The following is a 22073-nucleotide window of genomic DNA, read 5'->3' as shown; positions in this document are numbered from 1 at the left end:
GACTAGAATAACAAAGATAATAGACTTGCAAAGTACTTAAAAATGCCTTTGATACAGAAACATATCTATATATTTTAGATAGTACATGAATATGGCTTTTTCTGTACAATTGTTTGTATGTAAACGACAGCACAAGTTTGGGGCTGTCTGAGGCTCCAAATGATGTGCCTCGCATGTTTAGAACAACACATTTTTCCCATACTGCTTCATTGAGTAAGGGGCGGCAGTTTGGCTCAGGTGGAACAATCTGCTCGAGTTGCAGAACTCAAGCCTGTATGACTTGAGGGAGATATTATTTGTTTCTTTTTTGGGAAGGTATTTCTCTACTTTGTAATTAGCAACATAACTATTATTATAACTATTATTATTTTTCACTCCATTGAAAAACAATTCAGATGAAAAACACTGGCAGTGAAATCCTCAGCCCATGTCTGTGCTGACTGCAATGTGTCATTGAAAAGAGGTGTGGGGCTCTATATGTTATTTACTGTGCTTGTTGGGGGCGCCACTGTAGTCGTTAGGGTGGAAAAGCAGGCAGAAGTGCAGCTGTGGCATGGCTAAGCATCTATTTTTAGTCAGGCAGGTCTTCTTGCTGCTAATTTTCCAGTTGATGTTCCTTCCTGTTTGCCTGCATGAAAAAAGAGCATGTCTTATTAGAAGCGTTCAAGGCAATGTACATAAGCCAGGAGAAGCCATCATTGGTGGGATCCTCTCAATGGTCTTGCCTTTAACCCAATTGATCAATTTTAAAGACATTCCAGATCAGAATCATGGAATTTCCATGTAAGTTCTTTATTGTATTAAAAAAAATTCTTAGGAAAGCAGGGTGGCTTCAAGCTGCATGAGGAAGTTCCAGTGGTACAATTTATCATAGATTGACTTGAAAGTGATTGGGACAGATGGATCAGTTCCTAAGTATGATTGATTTATTTGAGGCACAGAGTGTTTTGCCTCTTAAGGACTTTGCCACACTAGAAATGAACCTGATGCAAGTTCTTCTAAGGAACAGTTTGACTTTAAGCTTTAATGGGAATTGAAGCTTCAGAATAAGCAGGATTGTGTTTTATTCAAAACTGGAGGGAGATAGATAGGATTTGGTCCATTCCACAGGGTGAGAAGGGGAAGGAACAGGGTGGAGATGGAGGGCCCAGCCCTATCCAACTTTCCAGCTCTGGTGTAGCCACAGTGCAGCCCCATGGTAAGGGAACAAATGTTCCCATATCTTGAGAAGGCCCCAGTGACTGCCCCTCCACCACAGAATGCAGTGTGCACCCCACTGGCACAACTGCACCAGCACTGGAAAATTGGATAGGATTGGGCCTGGAGAAAGGAGGAGAGCAGATCAAGGCTGGGAAGGGGAGGGTGCTGCTGATATCCTATCCCCCTTCCCAGCCCTGATCTTCCTATCTGGGTCAACTTGGATTTGCACCAGCTATTTAGCTACTGCAGACCAGAGTAGACTCAGAGTAGACCAGAGGGCTTATCCTGGGGCAAGGAAATAAATGTTCCCTTGGCTGGGAGTCCATTGCTGCTCAAAACGCACCTGTAAGATGCAGTGTGTGTGTGCCCCATTGGCTGCATCAACACATGGGGAGTTAGGGAGGATCAATTCCTTCCTAACTCCCATCAATTTCAACCCCATGGATATTAATGGAGGGAGAAAATATTGAGTAGGGTACCTTTATTCAGATCCATCAAAGTATCACAAGAGTAAGCAAGAAAGAGTTAAATATAAAAAATACTAGTTTATCTAAATAGGCTCCAAGAGCCAAGCATTGCACAACTTGTGCTCCCACATGCAGAACCCAAAGCACTCACTTTCTACCTTCCTCTTCCTGCTGGAGATTAGAGTTTCAGCAGGCTTTGTAGCTGAAGTGCTAGTGAAAATTCATGAGACATAATTCATAGAATTTTCTAAGTCTCGATATCATTCATATTGCAGTACAATGGTTACTTTTTACCAGCATGCCCTGTCCTTGATATTTGCCATTCATGAGATCAATACCAATCCCAGCCTCTTGCCCAATATCACCTTGGGCTTCCACCTCTATGACAACCTGTTTAATTCAGCGACTGCCTATGAGAGGATCCTGGACCTCCTATTCACACAGCGAAAGAATTGCATCAATTACAAATGTGATCGGCAGGAAGTATTGTCTGTTGTTGGGGGATTCACTAAAGAAACATCCGTCCAAATGGCCAACATTTTTAACGTCTACAAGATCCCACAGGTATGTATGTATTGAGTGTGATGGGATACTCTCCTTGCAGAGTTGCTGTTGAGTTATAGTGTAATAAAATGCCCTCTCATTATAGAGCAAAACAAGTGGCTCTGTTGTTAAGATGTGGCTATTTTAAGCATTAAAGTGGTATTCCTCATGAAGCTATCAATTTACCTCACCATTGTGACACTTGGCGGGAGAGATTCCACGACAAGTCAATCTCACAGATAAGTCAAGGGCAGGTTCTGAGAAAAAAAAAGCCATGAAATTTTCTATGACCCTCAGATATGTCGGGGTTAAAGTTAGGGGGGTATCTGACTCTAGTTTTGTCTGATTTTACCCAAGGCCAGATCCTGAAAAATAACCTACTACTAATTGTTATTTCTCTAATTTATTAAAAATATTGTAAAAGATCATAAGATACATGTTTTTTTCTTTAACTTTTAAAATTCTGGTCTTCACAAACTTTTTGTATCAGAGTAAGTGCACTGTAAACAACACACCAGTAGAACAGTGGTTCCCAACCTGGGATGTATGTACCCCCAGGGGCACTCACAGGACCTTTAGGGGTACTTGAAAAATAATTTAACAATGGCAGAAAAAGGCAGGTAGTGCTCCAGAATGCCTTGCAGGGCCAGCAGGAAGGGAAGTCAGTTGGCTGTGAAAGCCCCACCAGCAGCTAGTTTTTGGTCATCAATTCATGTATGAATCAATGATTGAAAACCAACACAGTGAAAAAGCTGCAATACAATATGGAAAGTGATCAATCACCCAGAATTTCTCAGGACACTTCTGGTGCTAAACAGTGCAAAGGCAGAGCCTTCAGTTCTTCTAACAGATAAAAAGAGAAAATTCTGTGATGAATACATGAAGTCTGGGTTTTCATATAGAGGAGATGAGGGCTTATATTCTTAATATTGATTACAGACATTTAGCTAATGTGAGGGGTACAATTCATGGAAAAAGACTGCCAAGGGGTATGCAAGTGAAAAAAGGTTGGAAACCCCAGCAAGAGAACCATTAATCCAATCCTTTTTTAAGGTGCCTGGTGTGTTAAGCCAGAGGCTCTGCATATAACATACAACTTATAACACATAACTGGGAGTGTGCAATTCAATTCACAGCAGTGAGACAAGCAACAAGAAATGACTGTGAGCATATGTAGCTGCTTGTAGTTGCAACCCTATTTACTCAGAAGTAGACCCATTGCTTTCCATGGGTGTTGTTCTTAGGTAATGGTGAACTGAATTGTAGCCTGGGACTTTGTTTCAGATGGAAACAAGGATTATATCCTGATGTTTAATAAAACAGACCTCTGCCAAGTATTTGCAACATGGAATGAGCAATCCTATGCATGTCTACTCTGAAGTAAGTCCCATAGTGGTCAATGGAGCTTACTCTGTAGCCTGCCTGCAACAATAACCCCCCAAAAAGAATCAGTGAGATTTCCAGCCCTCCCCAGTGCCCAGTTTAAAGTTCTTCTACTTCAAGCATATCAATACAAAGACCCACCTGGCTTTACAAGTGCAAAATAGAAAATATTCCCCTTACCAGTTCAAGTCTCTTTTTTGTCCTTTTTAGTGGGGGGGGGGGAGGCTGCCTTTTGTAACATATGTTGAGCTTAAGTTCCATGGGATCTGGACCATTCTGGTGTCCTCACATTCCCCTTTGCCTGGCCTGACAACCAGCCAAGGCTCATCTGCCTACTCATGAGTAAACGCGACCGTGAGGCTGCTTTGCTTTCCATAGGGCTGGGAGGGAGGGTCCTCCTTCTCCCTTTTGTGTTTTTTGGGGCTGCATTCATTGGATCAGGACCATTCTGACGTCCTTGGAGTCCTCTTAGCCTGCCCTGAGTCCTCTCAGTTCTTGCCTGGACTAAGGCAAGTTTGCCTACTCACGAGTAAATGCAGGCATGTCACTTTGTTTTGGGCTCAATAGACGCAGCTGGGAGGGAGGGAGGAACCTCCTTCTCCTGTTTTTGGGGGCCGCATTCATAGGATCGGGACCATTCTGGTGTCGTTGGAGTCCTCTCAGCCTGCCCTTTCCGATGGACTATGGCACGTACACCTACTCGCAAGTAAACACGCAATATGGCCCACTTTCACTTTCCATAGGGCTCCATGCATTTTTTCTTTCTGGTTTTTTGGCCATAACTTTTGAAGGAAAGGAGCTATTTCAATTCGGTTTTTGGCATTGCACTCTGCTGGGCATTCCACATCCAACGGTGTATGGCACGATGGGGTAGCTCCTAATCCCGTGAAGTTAGCACATCCTCCCCAGGGCATGTCACCCAGTGTGGCCTGCACCCCTTGCACCTCCCTAGTGATGCCAGTGCCTGCATGGGAATGGGTAAGCCAACTGGCCCGCCCTGAATCCAACGTGGGGTTGCAGTTGGTTGCGGCTCAATCCAGGGTAAGGGGAATTCATTCCCCTTACCCCAGGTAATGCTGCAGAAGCCCCAATGGGGCTACTCAGATCTGCACCACCTAAAGAGGTAGTGCAGAACTGAGCAGCCTAGAGCTGCTCTGAGCTGCCCAGGACTGAGGTTACGATCCATCACAAGTGCGGATCCTGATCATTTTCTCTGTCCATGGCCTGTCCATGGGCCTGCTTGCTGCCTATCCTTCCCCTGCCCTCTCCAAGCCCCCATGCCAGCTTTGGCCGGCGCAGCCTTGTGTCGGCCTTAGGAGGCTGGTGCATGTTCACATGCCGGCCTCTTTCCCTGAACGGTGGCACAGGAGTGCTTTACAGCACTTTCACAATACCTCTGGGCTGGCATAAGGGACTTACGCTAGCCCAGTCGAGGGTTAGGACTGTGCCCTCATTGTGATGGCAACTGGCCTAAATGCCTGTCAAAGGAGATTGGACAGCATTATGAAGAAAAGTCCATCACAAGTTATGGCATTTGATTGCCCACTCCGCTGAATATTAATTCAGGGCATATGGTCAACGTGGGACATTTTTAATTTGGGATGGTTGTCTCCAAGGGGTCTTCAGGCTGCTTGTCTTTTGGCCCAGTAGCATTCATTCTGTATGGTAGCGGCCACTGCTACGTCCTGTATGAACAGGAGGAACAATCATATTCAGCAGATCAGTCAGTGGAGGTCATCAGTAGTTTTTAGTACATCCATCTTTACTCTGTCTGTTACATCTGTCACAGCAGATGAAAGGATATGTTTTTGGAATCCTTGGAAGGTCTGAGCTCAGTGGTTGCCACTGGAGGGATGTCAATAAGGAATGCTGGAGAGCTGTAGTGATTTCCATTTAATGAGGAGCTAGAGGAGTAAGAGTCCAATCTTGGGCTTGGTGTACTGGCTTACCGCTGGCGGACATTGTTGCAATTGTGCTGTAAGAGCGGGTGTCTGATCTCCGCCACTCAGCGGTTGCACAGACCACCAAGCAGCAGAGATCTAAGTGGAGGTGTGGGGGGAAGTGGGGAGGAGGTGTTTTGGGGAGGGGTTGGCAGTGAATTGAGTAGCCCCCATTGTGGGGTTACTGCGTTTATCTGGGGGAAGGGGACAAAAGTCCCCTTGTTTCCGCACTGTCCAATGAACACTCGAGACAACAGATATGGGAGAAAGGGCAACTTTATTTCATGTTACCAAGAGAAGCAGAGGCTGAGACCTAGTAAGCTCAGGATTGGGCTGTAATGATGGAACATGGTGGTGGTAGCTACACTGTATGGTGGAGAGTTATGAAAATTGGTGTTGCCTTGGCTTGCTCTTATAACTTTGTGACTGCTGGAGGGTGCTTAAATTTTGGTCTTATTTGCAAGAACTCCATCATTTTGGGGGCCAACAAGAGAGCAAGGTCCAGTAGCATCAGCACCCAGCTTAGATCCGGAAATGTGTTTAAGCCAAATCTGGACCCAGAAGCCCAAACGAGATGGTTCGTGTACTGATTTGTATTTGTATTGATTTGTATTGATATGCCAGTTTGGCAGAACAGGCGCGCGCACACACACACACACACACACACACACACACACACACACACAAACATGGTTCTCTCAAAGTCAACAAGGGTTTTTATTATAAGAACAGAGAAAGAGAACACAAAGGTAGTACCAAAGCATAGGGGACTAACAGTCTGGTGACATGCATGGCTGAGAGCCAGAAATTAATGGTTCCAGTGGCTTCTGAGAACCAAGAGTCTGAGTGAGGGTAAGAAGGAAGGGAAGAGGGGCTGGTGGTTCTGCCCCTGTGTCAGGCTGGCAGAGGAGGACGGAATGTGCCTCCTTTTCAGCAGCAGAGCTGAGCGGCAAAGCAGTGGGGCAGCACAGGAGGCAGCCATTCCCAAACAAAGCTTAAGACACAGGCTTCATGAGTATAGAAGCATGTATTGGCAAAAGGAGCAGGCAGAAGTCAGTCAAATGGTCCAGAAGTCAGGGATACAGCAAGGCACAGTCACGATAAGCTGTCCGAGTCACAGAACAAACCAGCAGCACTTCTCCTAGAACATCCACCACAGCAACCCACACTTGGTGTCTGTTCTCGCCCCCTTATATACTGGGGACAGCCAGTCAGAGTAGGGCGACCACATAGTCTTGTGACTAATTCTGATTGGCTGCCGAGTGGTGCATTGCACCACTCCTCCATTGCCTACGTGACTCAGCATACATCTCCCCAAGTCACATGGCTCCCACCTAACACAGGTGCATCTACTTATTAATCAGTATTGCAGTTACATTTGCTTACATTACACTGGGCCTTGACTTCAAGGCCCCTCCTGCCACATCCTGGCTCACAAAAATTTCATGCCCTGAGAGATGCCAAGGCCTGACACCCGGGAGTCGGCTTCTCAGAGTAAGAGCCTGCTGGCTAACACCTTCTACTGGCTTGCAGAAAGTGAAAACCTGAGCACAGGTTGCTCTGCCCATTTATACACTGCTAATGTTAGTGTGTGTGTGTGTGTGTGTGTGTGTGTGTGTGACTTTAGGGCTTAATGCCCATACATGGTGATGACTTGTGGGTGGGCCAGTAATTCTAACTATCATTAACTTCCACTTGGAAAAGGGAAATTTTTACCTTAGAGGGAAGAGATTTAACTTTTTTAAAACCGTCTTTACCCCCTTTACACAAGTTTACTCATAATGCTTGCAACATTCTGTGCCAAGTCAGCGCCAGTGCTGGCCCAATGCCAGTCCCTACACTATTTCTGAACTTTCCATCAAATTTCTTCAAATTTAATTGCTGACGGAAAGTTGAGAAATCGTGAACCAATGGCGCCTTGAATCACTTTGTTGACTCACTCAACAAGATTGTCTGTCACCTCACCACAGTTGCAGGGGAGTACCAAGGATGTGGTAGGGAGCATATATGATGATTCTGTATGAAACCGTGACTAAGAAACTAGGCTATTGCAAGTTTTGTGCAAAGTGAGTGCCCAAAAACCTCATGGACATTCCCAAAAAGCTGCGAATGGGGTCTGCGTTGATGTTCTTTGACAAGTACATACAAACACTTGTGCCACACTATGACAAGTGTCTCAGTTTGAGTGGTTATGATATTGAGAAGTAGTGTTTATAGTTAGTAACTTCTTTGCATAATAGAATTGTTTTCCATTCTTTTTTTTAAACAGTCTACAAGAGGTTACTTTCTGAAAAAGCCTAATATGTGAGTTGCACAACCTGATCTTATCTGACTTTAGGAAGATATTTATCTGTTCTTTTTCAGAAAGGCATTTATCTACTTGGTAATTATTAAAATAACTATTATTTTTACACCTCTTCAAAAAACAATCCAGAGGGACAACACTGGCAGTTAAATCCTCAGCCCTAGTCTGTGCTGACTGCAATGTGTCACTTGAAAATGGTGTAGGGCTCTATCTGTTAATGTGACTGTTGTATCACTGTAACTGTTGGTCTGGTAACAGAGGCAGATGTAATGCTGTGGCATGGCCAAGCATGGATTTCTATTTAGGCGGCTCTTCTTGCTGCTGCTTTTTCAGATGATGTTCCTTCCTATTGTGTGCCAGAACCAAAAAAGAGCATGTCATATTAGAAGCATCCAAGACAATATATATAAACCAGGACAAGCCATGATTGGTGGGATTTTCTCTCTAGTATTGCCTCTGGTACACTTGCTCAATTTTAGAGAAGTTCCTGGTCAGAATTATGAGACTTCCCTGTAAGTTCTTTTTTTAAAATTTTAAAATAATCTCATTTTTCTGAGATTTTCTGTGGGTCCAACAGCTGCATGAGTAAGTCTGAGAGGTGCAATTTATCAAAGAGTGACAAACAAGTGATTGGGACAGATAGATCGGTTCATCTCCTACTTATAACAAATTTATTGGCATCACAGAGTGTTCCACAAGTTAAGGATTTTGCAACACTCGAAATGAGCTTAAACTAAGTTCGTCTAAGGAAGACACAGACCATAAGCTTTTATAGCAGTCAGCTTCATGATAAACTTGATTGTATTTTATTGGAGATTGGTACATAGATAGATGTGTCTGTGCCACTTTTTCTATTCAGTTCATTCCGTTCCGTTCTGTTGTTACTCTTTACCCTCGTACTAACTTTAGGTGCTTGTGCTATGCATGTATTTCTTCTAACAGGAAGGTGAATTTGCATTTTCTTTAATCTGCCCAACATTGCAAATATGCAACAGGGACCAAATGTGTACACCTGTGGGCTGGGCAAAAAATGGGTTAAAAAAATTCCTCTCTCACAGACAATATCATTCATATGTACTTGGAGAGATTACAAAGGAGCAAAGCCAATCATAGCTTGCTATTGTCAGCAAGGCTTTTACACTAACTTGGTGACTGCAGAATCATCAGGAAGACACTAAAAACACAAGGTGGGCAAGACATTAGTTGGGATGAAGGACACAACAAGGTGTAAGACAACCTAGAATGGATTATTATCCCTCCACATATAAATTTTAGCAGTCAAAAAATGAGGTACAGGCGAGACCTAACTAGTGTTTGAATCCCGTACCTTAGGAAGAAGGAAATATTGAGTAAAGTATGATGAAGCAAATATTGCAAGAGTGAGCAGTAAAGCGTTAAAAGGATAAAATACTATTTTATCCGAGATTGCTCCAACAGCCTTTTGAACAACTTTCCTCCCACATACAAAACCCAAAGCACTTTCTACCTTGCTCTTACTGGTGGGAATTAGGCTTTTAGCAAGCTTTGTAGATGTGGTGCTAGTGATAAATCATGAGACATCGTTCATAGAAATTTCTCAGAACTATTTCTATTGCAGAACAACAGTAGCGTATTACCAACATGCCCTGTCCTTGATATTTGCCATCCATGAGATCAATTGCAGTCCCACACTCTTGCTCAATATTACCTTGGGATTCCACATCTATGACAACATGTATAATTCAGAGACCACTTCTGGGAGCATTCTGGACCTTCTATTCACACAGCAAAAGAATTGCTTCAATTACAAATGTGATAGGAAGAATGTGTTGTCTGTTGTAGGGGGATTAGCTAAAGAAACGTCTATCCAAATAGCCAACGTTTTCAGTGTCTACAAGATTGCACAGGTATGTGTGTGTGCATTGAGTGTGGTGGGGTACTCTCTGGATAGCTATATCATGATGAAATGCCCATTTGTTATGGAGCAAAATGAGAGGATTTATTGTTAGGTTGTGACTCTTACAAGCATGGCAATGGAATTCCTTATTCAACTCCAGGACTTATCCTCACCATATGACATTTCCAGAAAACCGTAAGCATTGACTTTCTAAATTTCACAATAGTCTGCTGAAAAGTGGGCCTATTCCAGCAGTTTACATCTCTTGATTGAAAAAGGAAGAGTAAAAAATGTGATCTGAAGTTGTCAATTTGGAAGTCAAAACCATCTCCAAAATTCTGTTATGTTCCTGTAGTCTTCCTTTCATTAGCTGGACGGAAACAAACAAAAAAAGTGTAGTTTTAAATGTAGGAGAATAATGGCCCAATCCTATCCAACTTTCCAGCTCCAGTGCAGCCAAAATGCATCCCCATGGTAAGAGAATGCATGTTTCCATACCTTGAGGGGGCTCAAGTGTCTGTCCCTGCACCGCAGGATGCAGCACACACCCCACTGGCAGAACTGCACCAGCGCTGGAAAACTGGAAAGGATTGGGCCCTCAGGGGCATATGCTGCATCCTGCAGTTGGGGAGCACTCATGGATGTTTCTTCAAGGTAAGGGAATGTTTGTTCCCTTATCTTGGAGTTGCATTACCCTTATGTCAGTGCTGGAAAGTGGGTTAGGATTGCGGCCTTAGGGCAAATGTCATCAGTTTAGCAATCTGTTGGGTTTTGTGTGCTTTGTTTTGTGTAGCTTCCCTGCTCTCTCTGTGGCATGTTACTAGTTATTGCATCTACTTCTGTCAAGCTGTCTTTTGTGTCCAACCAGCCTCATGCAGGCATGTTCCATAAGGCTATTTGTTGCACTTGATTGCTTTTGCCCTTTTATTTAATCTTTTTTCTTTTGATAATAAATTAGTTATGTTTTGACTCTTTGCTTGCCTGGTCCATGTTAATAAACAGTTCTGTGGGTTACCATGTCGGATCGCATGCGTTCTCATTCGCTGTGTAAGCTGCCCCTCACCCTGGCTCTTGGAGCCTGTCTGGGGGTGAAAGCAACACAGAGAAGATGCCTCTGTGTTGCCTTCACTCCTCGGAATGGACCTGAGAGTGAGGAAGAGGGGCAGCTTACATGGCAAGTTTCAGAGCCATGCAGCACTTATTGCTCTGCCCCCCCCCGGCTCCGCTACTGGTGGGCACGACAACAATTTGACTTAAATAATAATATTTGTGTTTCTGGGAGGCAGTTTTTCCCCCTAATGGGACTCCACTGCTTGACATCCTTAATTTGGGATGGTGGTGGCACTTAGATCTACTCCTCCCCCCCCCAGTCAGATGGTGACCCAGGAAACAGAGAAAGTGAAGAGCAGAAAGGGTGTGTGTGGTTTAACCACTAGTTTTGCTTCCTGTGGCAGTGCTCTTGCCAGGGTCTCCTTCCCTGAAACAGCTACTCCAATTTGGGTAGCTAATCTGAGGTAAATAAGACACAGTTCCTAGTTGGTCATTCTTTAGGCTGCCAAAATCTTCCCAAAGCAACTCCGTCCATTTTGTTAAATGTGTGCTTTGCACCACTGTATGTGTTATCCATATAAAATAGTACCCGAAACAGCCAGTTCACAATTGGGACTATGTGGTGTAGGAAGTAGGGGAAGGGTTTATACTGAAGCTGGTATTCAGTGGGAGAGGGACAATAGTGATACCCCCTCCAGAGAAATGACAAAAGATTTTGTTGCTGCATCTTTACTCCCACTTCCCTCTTTCCTATATGCAGGGCCATAGAGTTGTGCCATTGGTTACTGCATTTGATCCTCACATACAGAATACATTTCCCCCATGTGCACAGGATGTATGTATCCTAGAAAGCACATCCAGTAATGGCCTGTTCACTTAAGTGGTTACTTTCCGGAGAGCGCTGAAGTCATGATGAAACAATTGGAAGGAATTGGATGATCTCATGTTTTAATGGATTGGACTTTAATTCTGCCCTTTGCAATGACTTGGTTCTGTTCTATAGTTAGCTTTGGTGAATAATTGTTTCATGGTTTGGTTAGGATTTTTTAATTATGTATTAAAATTATATTTTTATTATTTTTATAATAATATGTATATATTATTATATATTATATATTATTGTATGTATATTATATATATGTATATATATAATAGTATAACATCAATTATATTATAATTTGATGTCCTCAGTTGCCTTGAGCATGACCTGATCAAAGGTGAGATAGAAACGTTCTCATCAATAATCAATGCCTATGGTATAGCAACAGAAATGGAAATTGAGGAATTGGCATTACTGGATCATTTGAGTAAACATATCACATTGGAAATGCAGTATTTCTTCAAATTATAATGAGTTATGTTGTTTCCATTCTATAGTTTGCTTATGGTACAGCTGAAAGGACGTTAAGTAGTAGAATTCACTTCCCTTCATTGTACTGGACTGCACCAAGGGAAACTTTGCATCACGCTGGGATTGTCCAGCTACTTCTGCATTTCAGATGGATGTGGGTTGGCCTCGTGGTTTCGGATGATGAGGATGGAGAAAGCTTTGTGCTGAGCCTGACACCACAGCTTGCCCAGAACAATATTTGCATTGCATGGTTGCAAAGGGATTCAGAAAAAAAATATGAGCTTGTTAAAAAAATAGAAGGGTTAAAATTAACAATTTTAACAACTGAAGTCAAAGTGATTATTGTTGGTGGGAATACAAAGTTGTTCCAATTTTTATTGAGCTTGGAAATGATTGAATTTAATATAAGGACTTATATAAGGAAGGTTTGGATCATGCCTCCTCAGTGGTATATCTCTTCATACTCTGGGCAATTGGTGGGTACCAACATTTTGCATGGAGCTTTGTCTTTCTTATTCCACACAAGTTCAGTGCCAGCATTCGAAGAGTTTTTGCTGACCTTAAAGCCTGATGAGACACTGAAGAACTTTCTCTGTTTGTTATGGCAACTTGAATACATACACTGTCAAAGATGTGAAGGAGAAAAGAAACTGAGGAAAGCGCCTCTGTCTTTCTTTGAGATGAGTATGTCTGGTGAGAGCTATGGTATCTACAATGCTGTCTATGCTGTGGCACATGCCCTACAGGCCTCATACTTGGCCAGACACAGGACCCTGCAACAAAGAAGCAAATTTGAGTCTTTCGGTGTTCATCCATGGCAGGTAATCTCACCAACAGAATGAACAACAGTTGGTGTTGTGGGTGATTAAGAAAGTGAGTAGTGATTCAGGATTTCATGAATCTCACATCTGCTACAAATTCTCAAAAGGTGACCTTAGTCAAACACCCCTTCCCCAAGCAGTCCTGTTCCACTATGGAGGTGTTCATCCATGGCAGGTAATCTCACTAACAGATTGAACAACAGTTGGTGTTGTGTGGTGGCTAAGAAAGTGAGTAGTGATTCAGGATTCTCACATCTGAGGCTCACACCAACAGAGGAGTACCTCAGTTCAACCTGTCCAGAGCTGATGAATTCCACATAGAAGAGACTCGCATGCAAGGAAGAGAGGGGAAAGGAGGTAATTAAGGCAATTACCTTAACATCCTTCAGGTAATTAACAGGCAAGTCTTACTGAAATCCCCCCACGGATGCAGCCACACCTACAATGCATGCACTGCATCTCTGGGAGGGGCAGTTGAAAAGTCTCCCCGAGGTGAGTGAATAGCATGATCTACTGCTAGTCCTGAATCTGCCTGCTTCCTGTCACATCTCCTCACTCTGTAGGCACTACAGACGTTTTGATAGAACCTCCAAAGGTTCAGTATTTTCCTGGGATTAGGGTGTTGCACAGATGGCCGCCCTCTGTCTGATCTGCTCACCTGGGCTGGTGGCAGCAGATACATTCTACAAAAGCTTTTCTTCATTCAGCTGCACATCCAACCAGGGGAGAGAGGGGAGCAGTAAGGGAGTCAGTGCACTAACCAGTAACACTACTGCCCTGGATCAGCCCACAGAATTAAGAGTCCCTTCCCTTTACTTTGTCAGATTGACAAAGTACTTTTTATAACATTGCTTCAAATATCAGTTGGTTCACAGGAACTGAAAATGACAGAATGTTGGCTAGCTGACTGGACTCTTTCTGCAGCATTTTCTAATGTACTTCTGTTGCTGTGTTAAAAGAGCCTATGATAAGAGAATGATAGACTTTGTGCTTAAAGATCATTAGCCCAAGGCTAACAGGGGGTTTGTATAAGAAATAGGAATATCCATTTGTACTTCCACTTATGGGGCTCCTGGTTTCCATAGCTTTCTGTGTTCATGTGTCATTTCATGCTATTCTGAAGGGTTCCTTAGACTTCTGGACCACAATGGAGTGCATGGTGCTGAAGTGGGAAAAAAGAATTGGAAGGTCTCAACTTCTGGGAGTTTTCCTGGATTCCAGTTCAGAAGCTTACTGGTTTTCTATCCCACTCTAGCTCCATTCTTTCTTGAAAAACATCCATTTCAACAATGGTGCTGGGCATGAAGTCTTGTTCAGAAATGGGGAATTCTTGTCTGGCTATGATATCATCAACTGGGTCACATTCCCCAATCAAACTTTCCTTAAAGTCCCGGTTGGGATGATCTCACCAAGCCAAGAATTCACCATCAACGATGATGCCATCGTGTGGAACAGCAGACTGAAGCAGGTATGAACATACTGCACCTCTAAATTACAATTGTGTGTGACAAGTTATTAGAATTCCCTCTTTTATCTATCCAGTGTGTCCTCTCATAATTAACGACAGCTAAAAAGAAATGATTTTTTTTCCACTGTAAAAATGAAGATGCAAACTTAGGCACATTTCTTAGGGCAGCTGGAAAGGGGGATATGGGGGTAAATGTATACACTTCCTTACTCAGAAGGGCCAGCATATGTCCTGTGACAACATGATAGCGCAATTGTTGGTGCCAAAATGTTCCAATGTCTTTTTTACGGGGTGTGCAATAAATGTGTAACATGAATGCATGGAGGAAAATCAATTGCCTCTGCAAGGATGAAGCACAATGGATCTTGACACAGATCTATGGAATGCCATGAAATGCAGGTGGAAACAGAAGGAACTTCCCACTAGCACACAGTGGTGAGATTTCATATATGATCAGCAATTGATACATTGTTATTGATGTGACATCAAAAAGACTGCAGTACAATGTACACAGCAATCAGTCGCACAGCTAAGACCTAAATATCAGCAGTTTCTAGGTGGAAGAAAGAGAAAAGGGAAAGGAGAAAAGGGTGCATAATGGCCCAAGCAAAAGATGGGAGAAAGAAGGGAGCAGAACATAGGGAAATCAGTAGGGTTACTCTGGGGGAAATAGGGGTTGAAGAACCATGGGTTTTGCTGTAGCTCAGGGCTTTTCAAACTGGGGTGTCGCGATGCCCCAGCCTGTGGGCCCTGGCTTCTGCCCCCTTAAGGGGTGGGGGCAGCCCAGAGGCAGGGAGGAGGCAGCAGTGCAATCCCCAGGATCTCGCCACTCAGGGGGCTGCAGGGGCTTAGGTGCACTTACCCAAGCCTTCTGCAGCCTACCGGGGGCGTGGTGAGCCCAATGTGATCTTCAGCAGGGCTCCCCGCAGCAGTGAAAGTAAAAGTGGAGCGATTGCGCCCTGCCTCCGCTAAAGTGGAAGTGGAGCACGATTGCTCCGCTTTCACTTTCACTGCTGTGGGGAGCCCTGCTGAAGATCGCACCAGGCTCCCTGAACCCCTGGGAGGCTGCAGGAGGCTTGGGTAAGTGCACCCAAGCCCCTGCATTCCCCTGAGCGGCGCAATCCTGGGGATCGCGCTGCTGCCTTCCCCCCGCTGCCTGCCCCCCACACCCGCAAGCACTTACAGTGGCTCAAACTCTCCATGAGAGTTTGAAAACCACTGCTCTAGTGGGAAGGGAGGGGGAAAGGAGAAATACAGGGCAAAAAGAAGAGCAAAGCAGGAAAGAATCAAGAGTGAAAAAACAGAATAAGAAGTCCTAGACTCACACACATACCACAATCACACCACAGTACAGAGGATAGAAATACTTAGCATGTTTTCAATATGACTGCACACAAGACAGAAGATAAGGGGGCCAATGACCGGGGGTGCAAAAGCACAGTGATTTCCTGGTCCAAGATGAGAAGAACATCACAAAAGAGCTTGAAAAACAAGCCTAAGAAGACTGGGCAGGAGTCTGAACTGATTTCAGAAATGAAAATAAGGCAAGGGAGGTGAGATTGCTTGGGGAGGGGGGAGAGTTCAGCAGGCACTACAACTCTGGTTTGTGCTCAAGGGAAGGGGACTTGGAAGAAGGGAGAATGGTTGGAAAGAGAAAAGAAGTAGCCTCTTTCCTGTCTTGGAATCACACAGCAGAATCTCACAGCCTGATTCCTGCCTTGGAATCACACCAGCACAGCAGTCCTTGGGTAGAAGAGAGAATGGGGGTAGATGACACACTACCAACAGGTCTTGGAGCAATTCATGAACTCAACAATGGTAGTGAAAATAGGCAAATGACAGACAGCAACATGGGAAGGGGTTGTGACCCAGATTTTTGTGCCCAAACACCTGAAGGGAGGCTTTGAAGCTGTTGTGGGGTGAACTCATCATGAAGCTTCCTCTCGTATCTTGATGGCTCTAAACTGGTGACCCCTTGCTTGAGACACTTTCCTCTGTTGTTCTGGATCCTGTTGGGAGCATGGCAGAATCTTCCTTGATTGATTGGAAAACCTGTTCCTTAATTACTGTTTGACTCATGATTGATTTTTCAGTGAGCTTGGTGATGAAAGCTAAGGTTTGTAGGTACTACTTGTACTTTTCACTAACGCTTTTGAATCAGAAGGTGTTTGGCTTGATTACAGGTTGAAATCTGTTGACTCAACCAGGTGCAGTCAGTTATGGAATTTCCCAAATGGAAGGCAAAACCTCTCCTAAGCAAACCTGCAAGAGCAGGCTGGTGCTTTACACAGATAAACTGATGTTAGATCTTTTCCTTGAGGACTGGGGGACTGGATGCTTCTTCCCCTCGGCCCATTAAAACATTTTCTGAGACTGTTTTGGGTCATGCTTGCTTGCCATTCATCCAGCAAACATACACATGCTTATAAAAATGTGTCAGATAATTCAAAGAACAGCGTGTCACAGCTGTGCAACACCTTCCCTTCTCATTTTGTGGCCTGCCAAGCCCTTTTGTACACATGTCTGTGGCACTGGGTGCTTGCAAAGATCCAGGCCAATAAAATGATCCAGAAATGGCATGGTGAGATGCCTTGGATCCAAAGGCCAAGAGAGAGGTCAGGCTTTTGAGAATCAAAGCAATCAGACACATTCTGCTCTATCAGGCTGGCTAGGATGAAGTCATTTCTTCTTGGGGAATTCCGCAGGTGATTTCTCTTTAGCATATACTTTTCTTCTTGCAGCATATTCAACCCTGTCAACAAAACCCACCTCCTAGGCACTTGGCACTCCTGATTTAGAAAAAGCAGATTAGCAAAACAAAAGCAGGATCCTCAACCCTGGCTGTCCTCACCAACTCTGTGGCCAAACTCAATCAAGGAGGCATGCTACTATAGCAACTGGCCTCCTGAGCTAACTAACTGCCCTTCAGCCAGGTGTAAGAAGAATACGAGAACACATTTAGGACTGGGGCTATGCTGTCAAGTTCACTCACACCATAATGAATGATGGCTTGTAGACAGAACCCCTCCAAATTTCTTCTAGGGTTCTATGGGAGAAAAGAGACATAAAAAACTGGGTCCTCAAACTGTCATATCTTTTGTCCATTGCTTATTTGTCTGCCTTGCTGCTAATGCATTTGTCTTTGACAACTGTTACCCTGCACATGCTGGATCTCGTCTCATCTCGGAAGCTAAGCAGGGTCAGCCCTGGTTAGTATTTGGATGGGAGACTGCCTGGGAATACCGGGTGCTGTAGGCTTATACCATAATCTTTTGAGACTGAAGGTGCCAACCAACCACTTGTATTGTGTTAAGCCATCCCCATTCCAGCTGTCATCCAAGGATTCCATCTATCATGCCAAGTTGGAATCCAGCATCAGCAATACAGGCAGCATTTCTCCTTTCCAACCACTGATCTCTCTCTAAGTTCTGCCAAAGCAGTGCTAATGAGGGCTGGCCAGTGATCCTTGTCGGCTCCCTCTTTATAGCCCTATTCATACAGTCTCTAACCAGGCAATGCAGTTAAAGTGCACTATCATATTTTCCTCAGTGACCGTTTTTACCTCCTATAACAAATATTGACCAGAGAGAGAGAGAGAGAGAGAGAGAACTTATGCATAAGGGCAGGCTCCCCAAAGTAAGTGGGGAAGCTGTGAAAAAAGGATAGGATCCAGTGCACACCATTGCCTTGATGTCATCAAGCTGTCCTGTATCACTGTTGGTGCCCCTGCTATGGACTTCTGAATATGGCTCACAATACCGACCACATCTCCCCATGTCTAGGTGCCTCCTCATTCCACATGTGTTGACAGCTGCCATGGTGGACTCATCAGAAAGGTTCGGGAGGGGAAACCTGTTTGTTGCTATGATTGTATGCCATGCTCAGAAAACACAATTTCTAATCAGACAGGTAAGTGCAGCCATAGAGTCGGTGGGCTGCAACATTTTGAAAGCCTTAATATGGACTTCAGTTCTCAGAAGTCCTGAATCAGTTATTGGTAATAATAACTACCAAGTAACTACTGAGTTACTGCAGATGGAGGGAGGAATGTCAAGGCTGGTTTTAGACCTTGATAGTGTCAGGCAAGGCATTGGAATGGTGTTTAAAATGCAAGTGGTGAATGGGAAAAGTGGCTGGAGTATGTTGGCCACTTTTTGACTTGACTTTTTGTTTCTGAAAAGGTAGAGAACAGTGGTCAATAATCAAAAGCCAAAGGGAAAAAAAGAATACAGAGAGAAAGGTTGTTATACCAAGTCAAAACTGAATTGGTCTCTCCAGAATGCAAATGTTATACCCCAAATCATGACTTACACTAAACCATAATATCACTCACCTGAAAGTCAAGACACACGTTCCTAAGACCCACTTGAATGTATAAAGTTATCCAAAGTGAGCTCATCAGAATTCCCTTGCCTAAATGATTTACCATCTATTAGCCCAAACCAATTTGTGTGATTTGCAGCCCAATCCTAACCTGCTGGCACAGAGGGGCCACAAGACCTACACTGTATCCAGCGCAGGTTAGGAAGATGCTGGAGGTCTACTCAGGGTAAGGGGACATTTGTCCCCTTATGCTGGATAAAGCTCCAGCCTGCCCAATGGGGCTTCTTGGATCTGCACCAACCCCATGTAAGGCCAGCAGGCCTAGGAAGGGGGTTAGGATATGGTGGAGACCTCATCTGCCAATCCTGTCCCTCTCCTGGGCTTGTCCAGTACCGTTCCACCCTCACATGCCCTGTTGCACCTCTTCCCCCCCTTCATTCTACCCTCCTCCACCCGAGGTGGATCTGGTGGCGAGGGTATGCATTAGATAGTGCCCCCTCCATTTTGAAGCTCCATCCCCTTTCTCTGTTGGATATGCAGCAGCTAAAGAGCTGAGAAGACAGATTGGTGAGTGGGAGGCTTACAGGGAGGGAAGGGGAAATACGTTCCTCTGCCTTTTCCAATCCACCACCCTGCTGGATACAGGTTAGAGGATAGAATTGAGCCCTAAGTTTCTTAGAGAACAAGCTAGAGCTAGTCATGACCAACCTTTTTAGGATACAAAAGCCAGGACCAACATTTTTATCTTCTTTTTTTGCAGACATGGATGATTGTTTTGAATGCCCAGAAGATCAGCATCCGAACAAGGAGAAAAATCAGTGCCTTCCTAAGGTTCCTCACTTTCTGTCCTATGAAGAGCCTTTGGGGATCACCTTGGCTGTCTTGGCTCTGGTTCTGGTTCTAATCACAATAGCTGTGCTAGGAATTTTCATTCAGCATCGAAACACCCCCATTGTCAAAGCCAACAATGAGCAGCTCACCTATTCCCTTCTCTTATCCCTCTTCTTTTGTTTCCTCTGCTCCTTGCTCTTCATTGGCCGGCCTCGGGCAGTGACATGCTTTCTGCGACAGACAGCTTTTGGTATCATCTTCTCAGTGGCTGTTTCTTCTGTGTTGGCCAAAACTGTCACTGTGGTCCTGGCTTTCATGGCCACCAAGCCAGGAAGCAGGATCAGGAAATGGTTGGGGAAAAGAATGGCAAACTTGGTTGTTCTTTCCTGTTCCCTGATTCAAGTAGGAATTTGTATTGTGTGGCTCTGCACTGCCCCACCATTCCCACATCTGGACATGCACTCTCTGACTGAAGAGATTGTGGTGGAATGTAACGAAGGTTCCGTCATCATGTTTTATTCTGTTCTGGGCTACATGGGATTGATGGCTCTGGTGACCCTCACTGTGGCCTTCTTTGCCAGAAAGTTGCCCAGCACCTTTAACGAAGCCAAGTTCATCACTTTCAGCATGTTGGTGTTTTGCAGTGTGTGGTTGTCATTTGTTCCAACTTACCTGAGCACCAAGGGAAAGTACATGGTGGCTGTAGAGATCTTCTCCATCTTGGCCTCAAGTGCTGGTTTACTGAGTTGTATCTTTTTCCCCAAATGCTATATAATAGTGCTGAGGCCTGAGTTGAATACCAAAGTCCAGCTAGTATTGAAAAACAAGTAAGCATCTAAAACAGAAAAGTCTGTATTAGAATTATTCTGCAGTTGTGATGTGACTCTAGAGCAGGGGTGTCCAAAGTTTTTGGCAGGAGGGCCACATCATTTCTTTGACACTGTGTCGGGGGCTGGGGGAATAGGCGGGGGAATAGGCAGGCTGGTGGGTCTATGCTGTATCCAGCACAAGTTTGGGCCATCTGAGGCTTGGCCCGAGGCAAGGGGAATCTTTCCCCCTTACTTCAGGGAGAGCCGCAGCACCTGGGGTACCCTTTTCTCCTTACCCCAGAGAGTGCCGCAACTAAATTGGTGGCACAAAACTGAGCAGCCAGGAACCGCCCCAGGCTGCCTGGGAATGGAACTAGGATGCGGCATAAGTGTCAGATCCTAGCCCTGCCTCCCGCTGTCTGCCCCCAGAAAAACCCGCTGCCCACTCTCCTGCTGCCCTGAAACCCAGCATCCTCCCCGCATCCTCCCCCAGTCCCAGATGCAATCTTGTGCAACTCAGGATTGCGGCATCCACAACAGCCAGTAAGAAGAGTTCACCAGAGACATCTCTGGTAACCACTGACTTGAAGTGCTTCTACAAGCTTTGACTGATTCTTCAACTGTGGCCCTATCTGGAAAATGCAATTCTAGCCACTGTCATCCATCTGCTGAACATTATCAAGGTCATACTATCCTACTGGGGTGTATGTGGGGCTGCCAACATATTCAGGGCCGCCATTGAAAACCACTCAGAAACCTCCATTGGAACAAAATACACCCACCAGATTATTGGCAGGAGCAAATAAATGTGAACATATAGGGCCAACTTTGCACCATCTACACTGGCTTGCAATTTGTGCGTAGACACATTTCAAACTATCTTGTCCTTTGAAACTCCTAAATTTGGTGGGAGGAAGAGGCAGGGCCTTACTGGAGGTAGCCCCATTGTTGTGGAACTCCATTCCCAAAATGAACTGCGCAAATCCTGCACTCGCAGTCTTCACAAAGAAGCCAAAAACATTTTGATTTGACAAGAGCTTCTCATTCTGGTTACACCAGCTGCCTCTGGGAAGCCTACAAGCAGGAGAGAAAACTTACTCATTTCCTGCTGTTGACCCCTTGCAACCAGGAGCACACTGCCACTGAGCCTGGATATAGTGCATAGCCACCAGGGCTAGCAGCCATTGGGTTTAGTAATATGGAAAAGAGGAGGGAAAGAGTCCACAGGGCCCTGAAGAGGGCAGATGTTGAGGCTGGTGGGGCAGCTGTTGCCCACCCAGCCATCATCCATTAACAGTCTGCTTTGTTCAGGGGCAGTGGAGCTCGGCTATACATAATAGGGACAGATATTTTCCTGGTTGACATGCAGCAGGGTCTTTGAAGCTTGTTGGATACTTGTGGGATGGAAGGAAGCTGAGCTCCATTTTAGCCCCCCTCTCCATGTGGCATGAAAAGTGTGGGTCAGGGAGTAGGAGTAGGGATTTTTGTGCAGGAGTTGGGGGAGGGGAACTACTAGCAATCCATGTTTGTTTGCTATAAAGATGGAGGAGGCAGTGCAATTCAGCTGCCACAACCACTTTGGAATTGATGTGGAGAAGCTTGGATGGTCAGCTGAAGCTCTGCAGCTTTGAGTCAGGGTGTGAATGCAAACGGGTGCTGCTTTGCTGTCTGCTGCAGGTTAGGTGATGAAGGGCGATGGAGTGCTT

The 22073-nt window shown here is 44.8% G+C and overlaps 1 protein-coding gene across 1 annotated transcript; it reads left to right on the top strand.

Annotated features, from left to right (window-relative positions):
* The first annotated feature begins 1946 nt into the window (after positions 1-1946).
* LOC136653174 (vomeronasal type-2 receptor 26-like) lies at positions 1947-20389 on the top strand. The gene is made up of 6 exons (XM_066630084.1): positions 1947-2231; positions 7803-7837; positions 9436-9724; positions 14192-14404; positions 18187-18313; positions 19488-20389. Exons 1-6 carry the CDS (start codon positions 1947-1949, stop codon positions 20387-20389), a joined length of 1851 nt encoding a protein of 616 aa, XP_066486181.1.
* The last annotated feature ends 1684 nt before the right edge of the window (positions 20390-22073 follow it).

This window comes from Tiliqua scincoides, chromosome 5 (assembly GCF_035046505.1).
Source record: "Tiliqua scincoides isolate rTilSci1 chromosome 5, rTilSci1.hap2, whole genome shotgun sequence".
Taxonomy (NCBI): Eukaryota; Metazoa; Chordata; class Lepidosauria; order Squamata; family Scincidae; genus Tiliqua; species Tiliqua scincoides.
This window is presented reverse-complemented; position numbering and strand designations above follow the sequence as displayed.

Excerpts from the sequence above, each read along its gene's own strand:
- LOC136653174 (XM_066630084.1), top strand. The coding sequence starts at position 1,947 with ATGGTTACTTTTTACCAGCATGCCCTGTCCTTGATATTTGCCATTCAT. Across the intron at positions 9,725-14,191 it reads GTGTCTACAAGATTGCACAG|CTCCATTCTTTCTTGAAAAA; the intron begins GTATGTGTGTGT and ends ATCCCACTCTAG. Across the intron at positions 18,314-19,487 it reads CACAATTTCTAATCAGACAG|ACATGGATGATTGTTTTGAA; the intron begins GTAAGTGCAGCC and ends CTTTTTTTGCAG.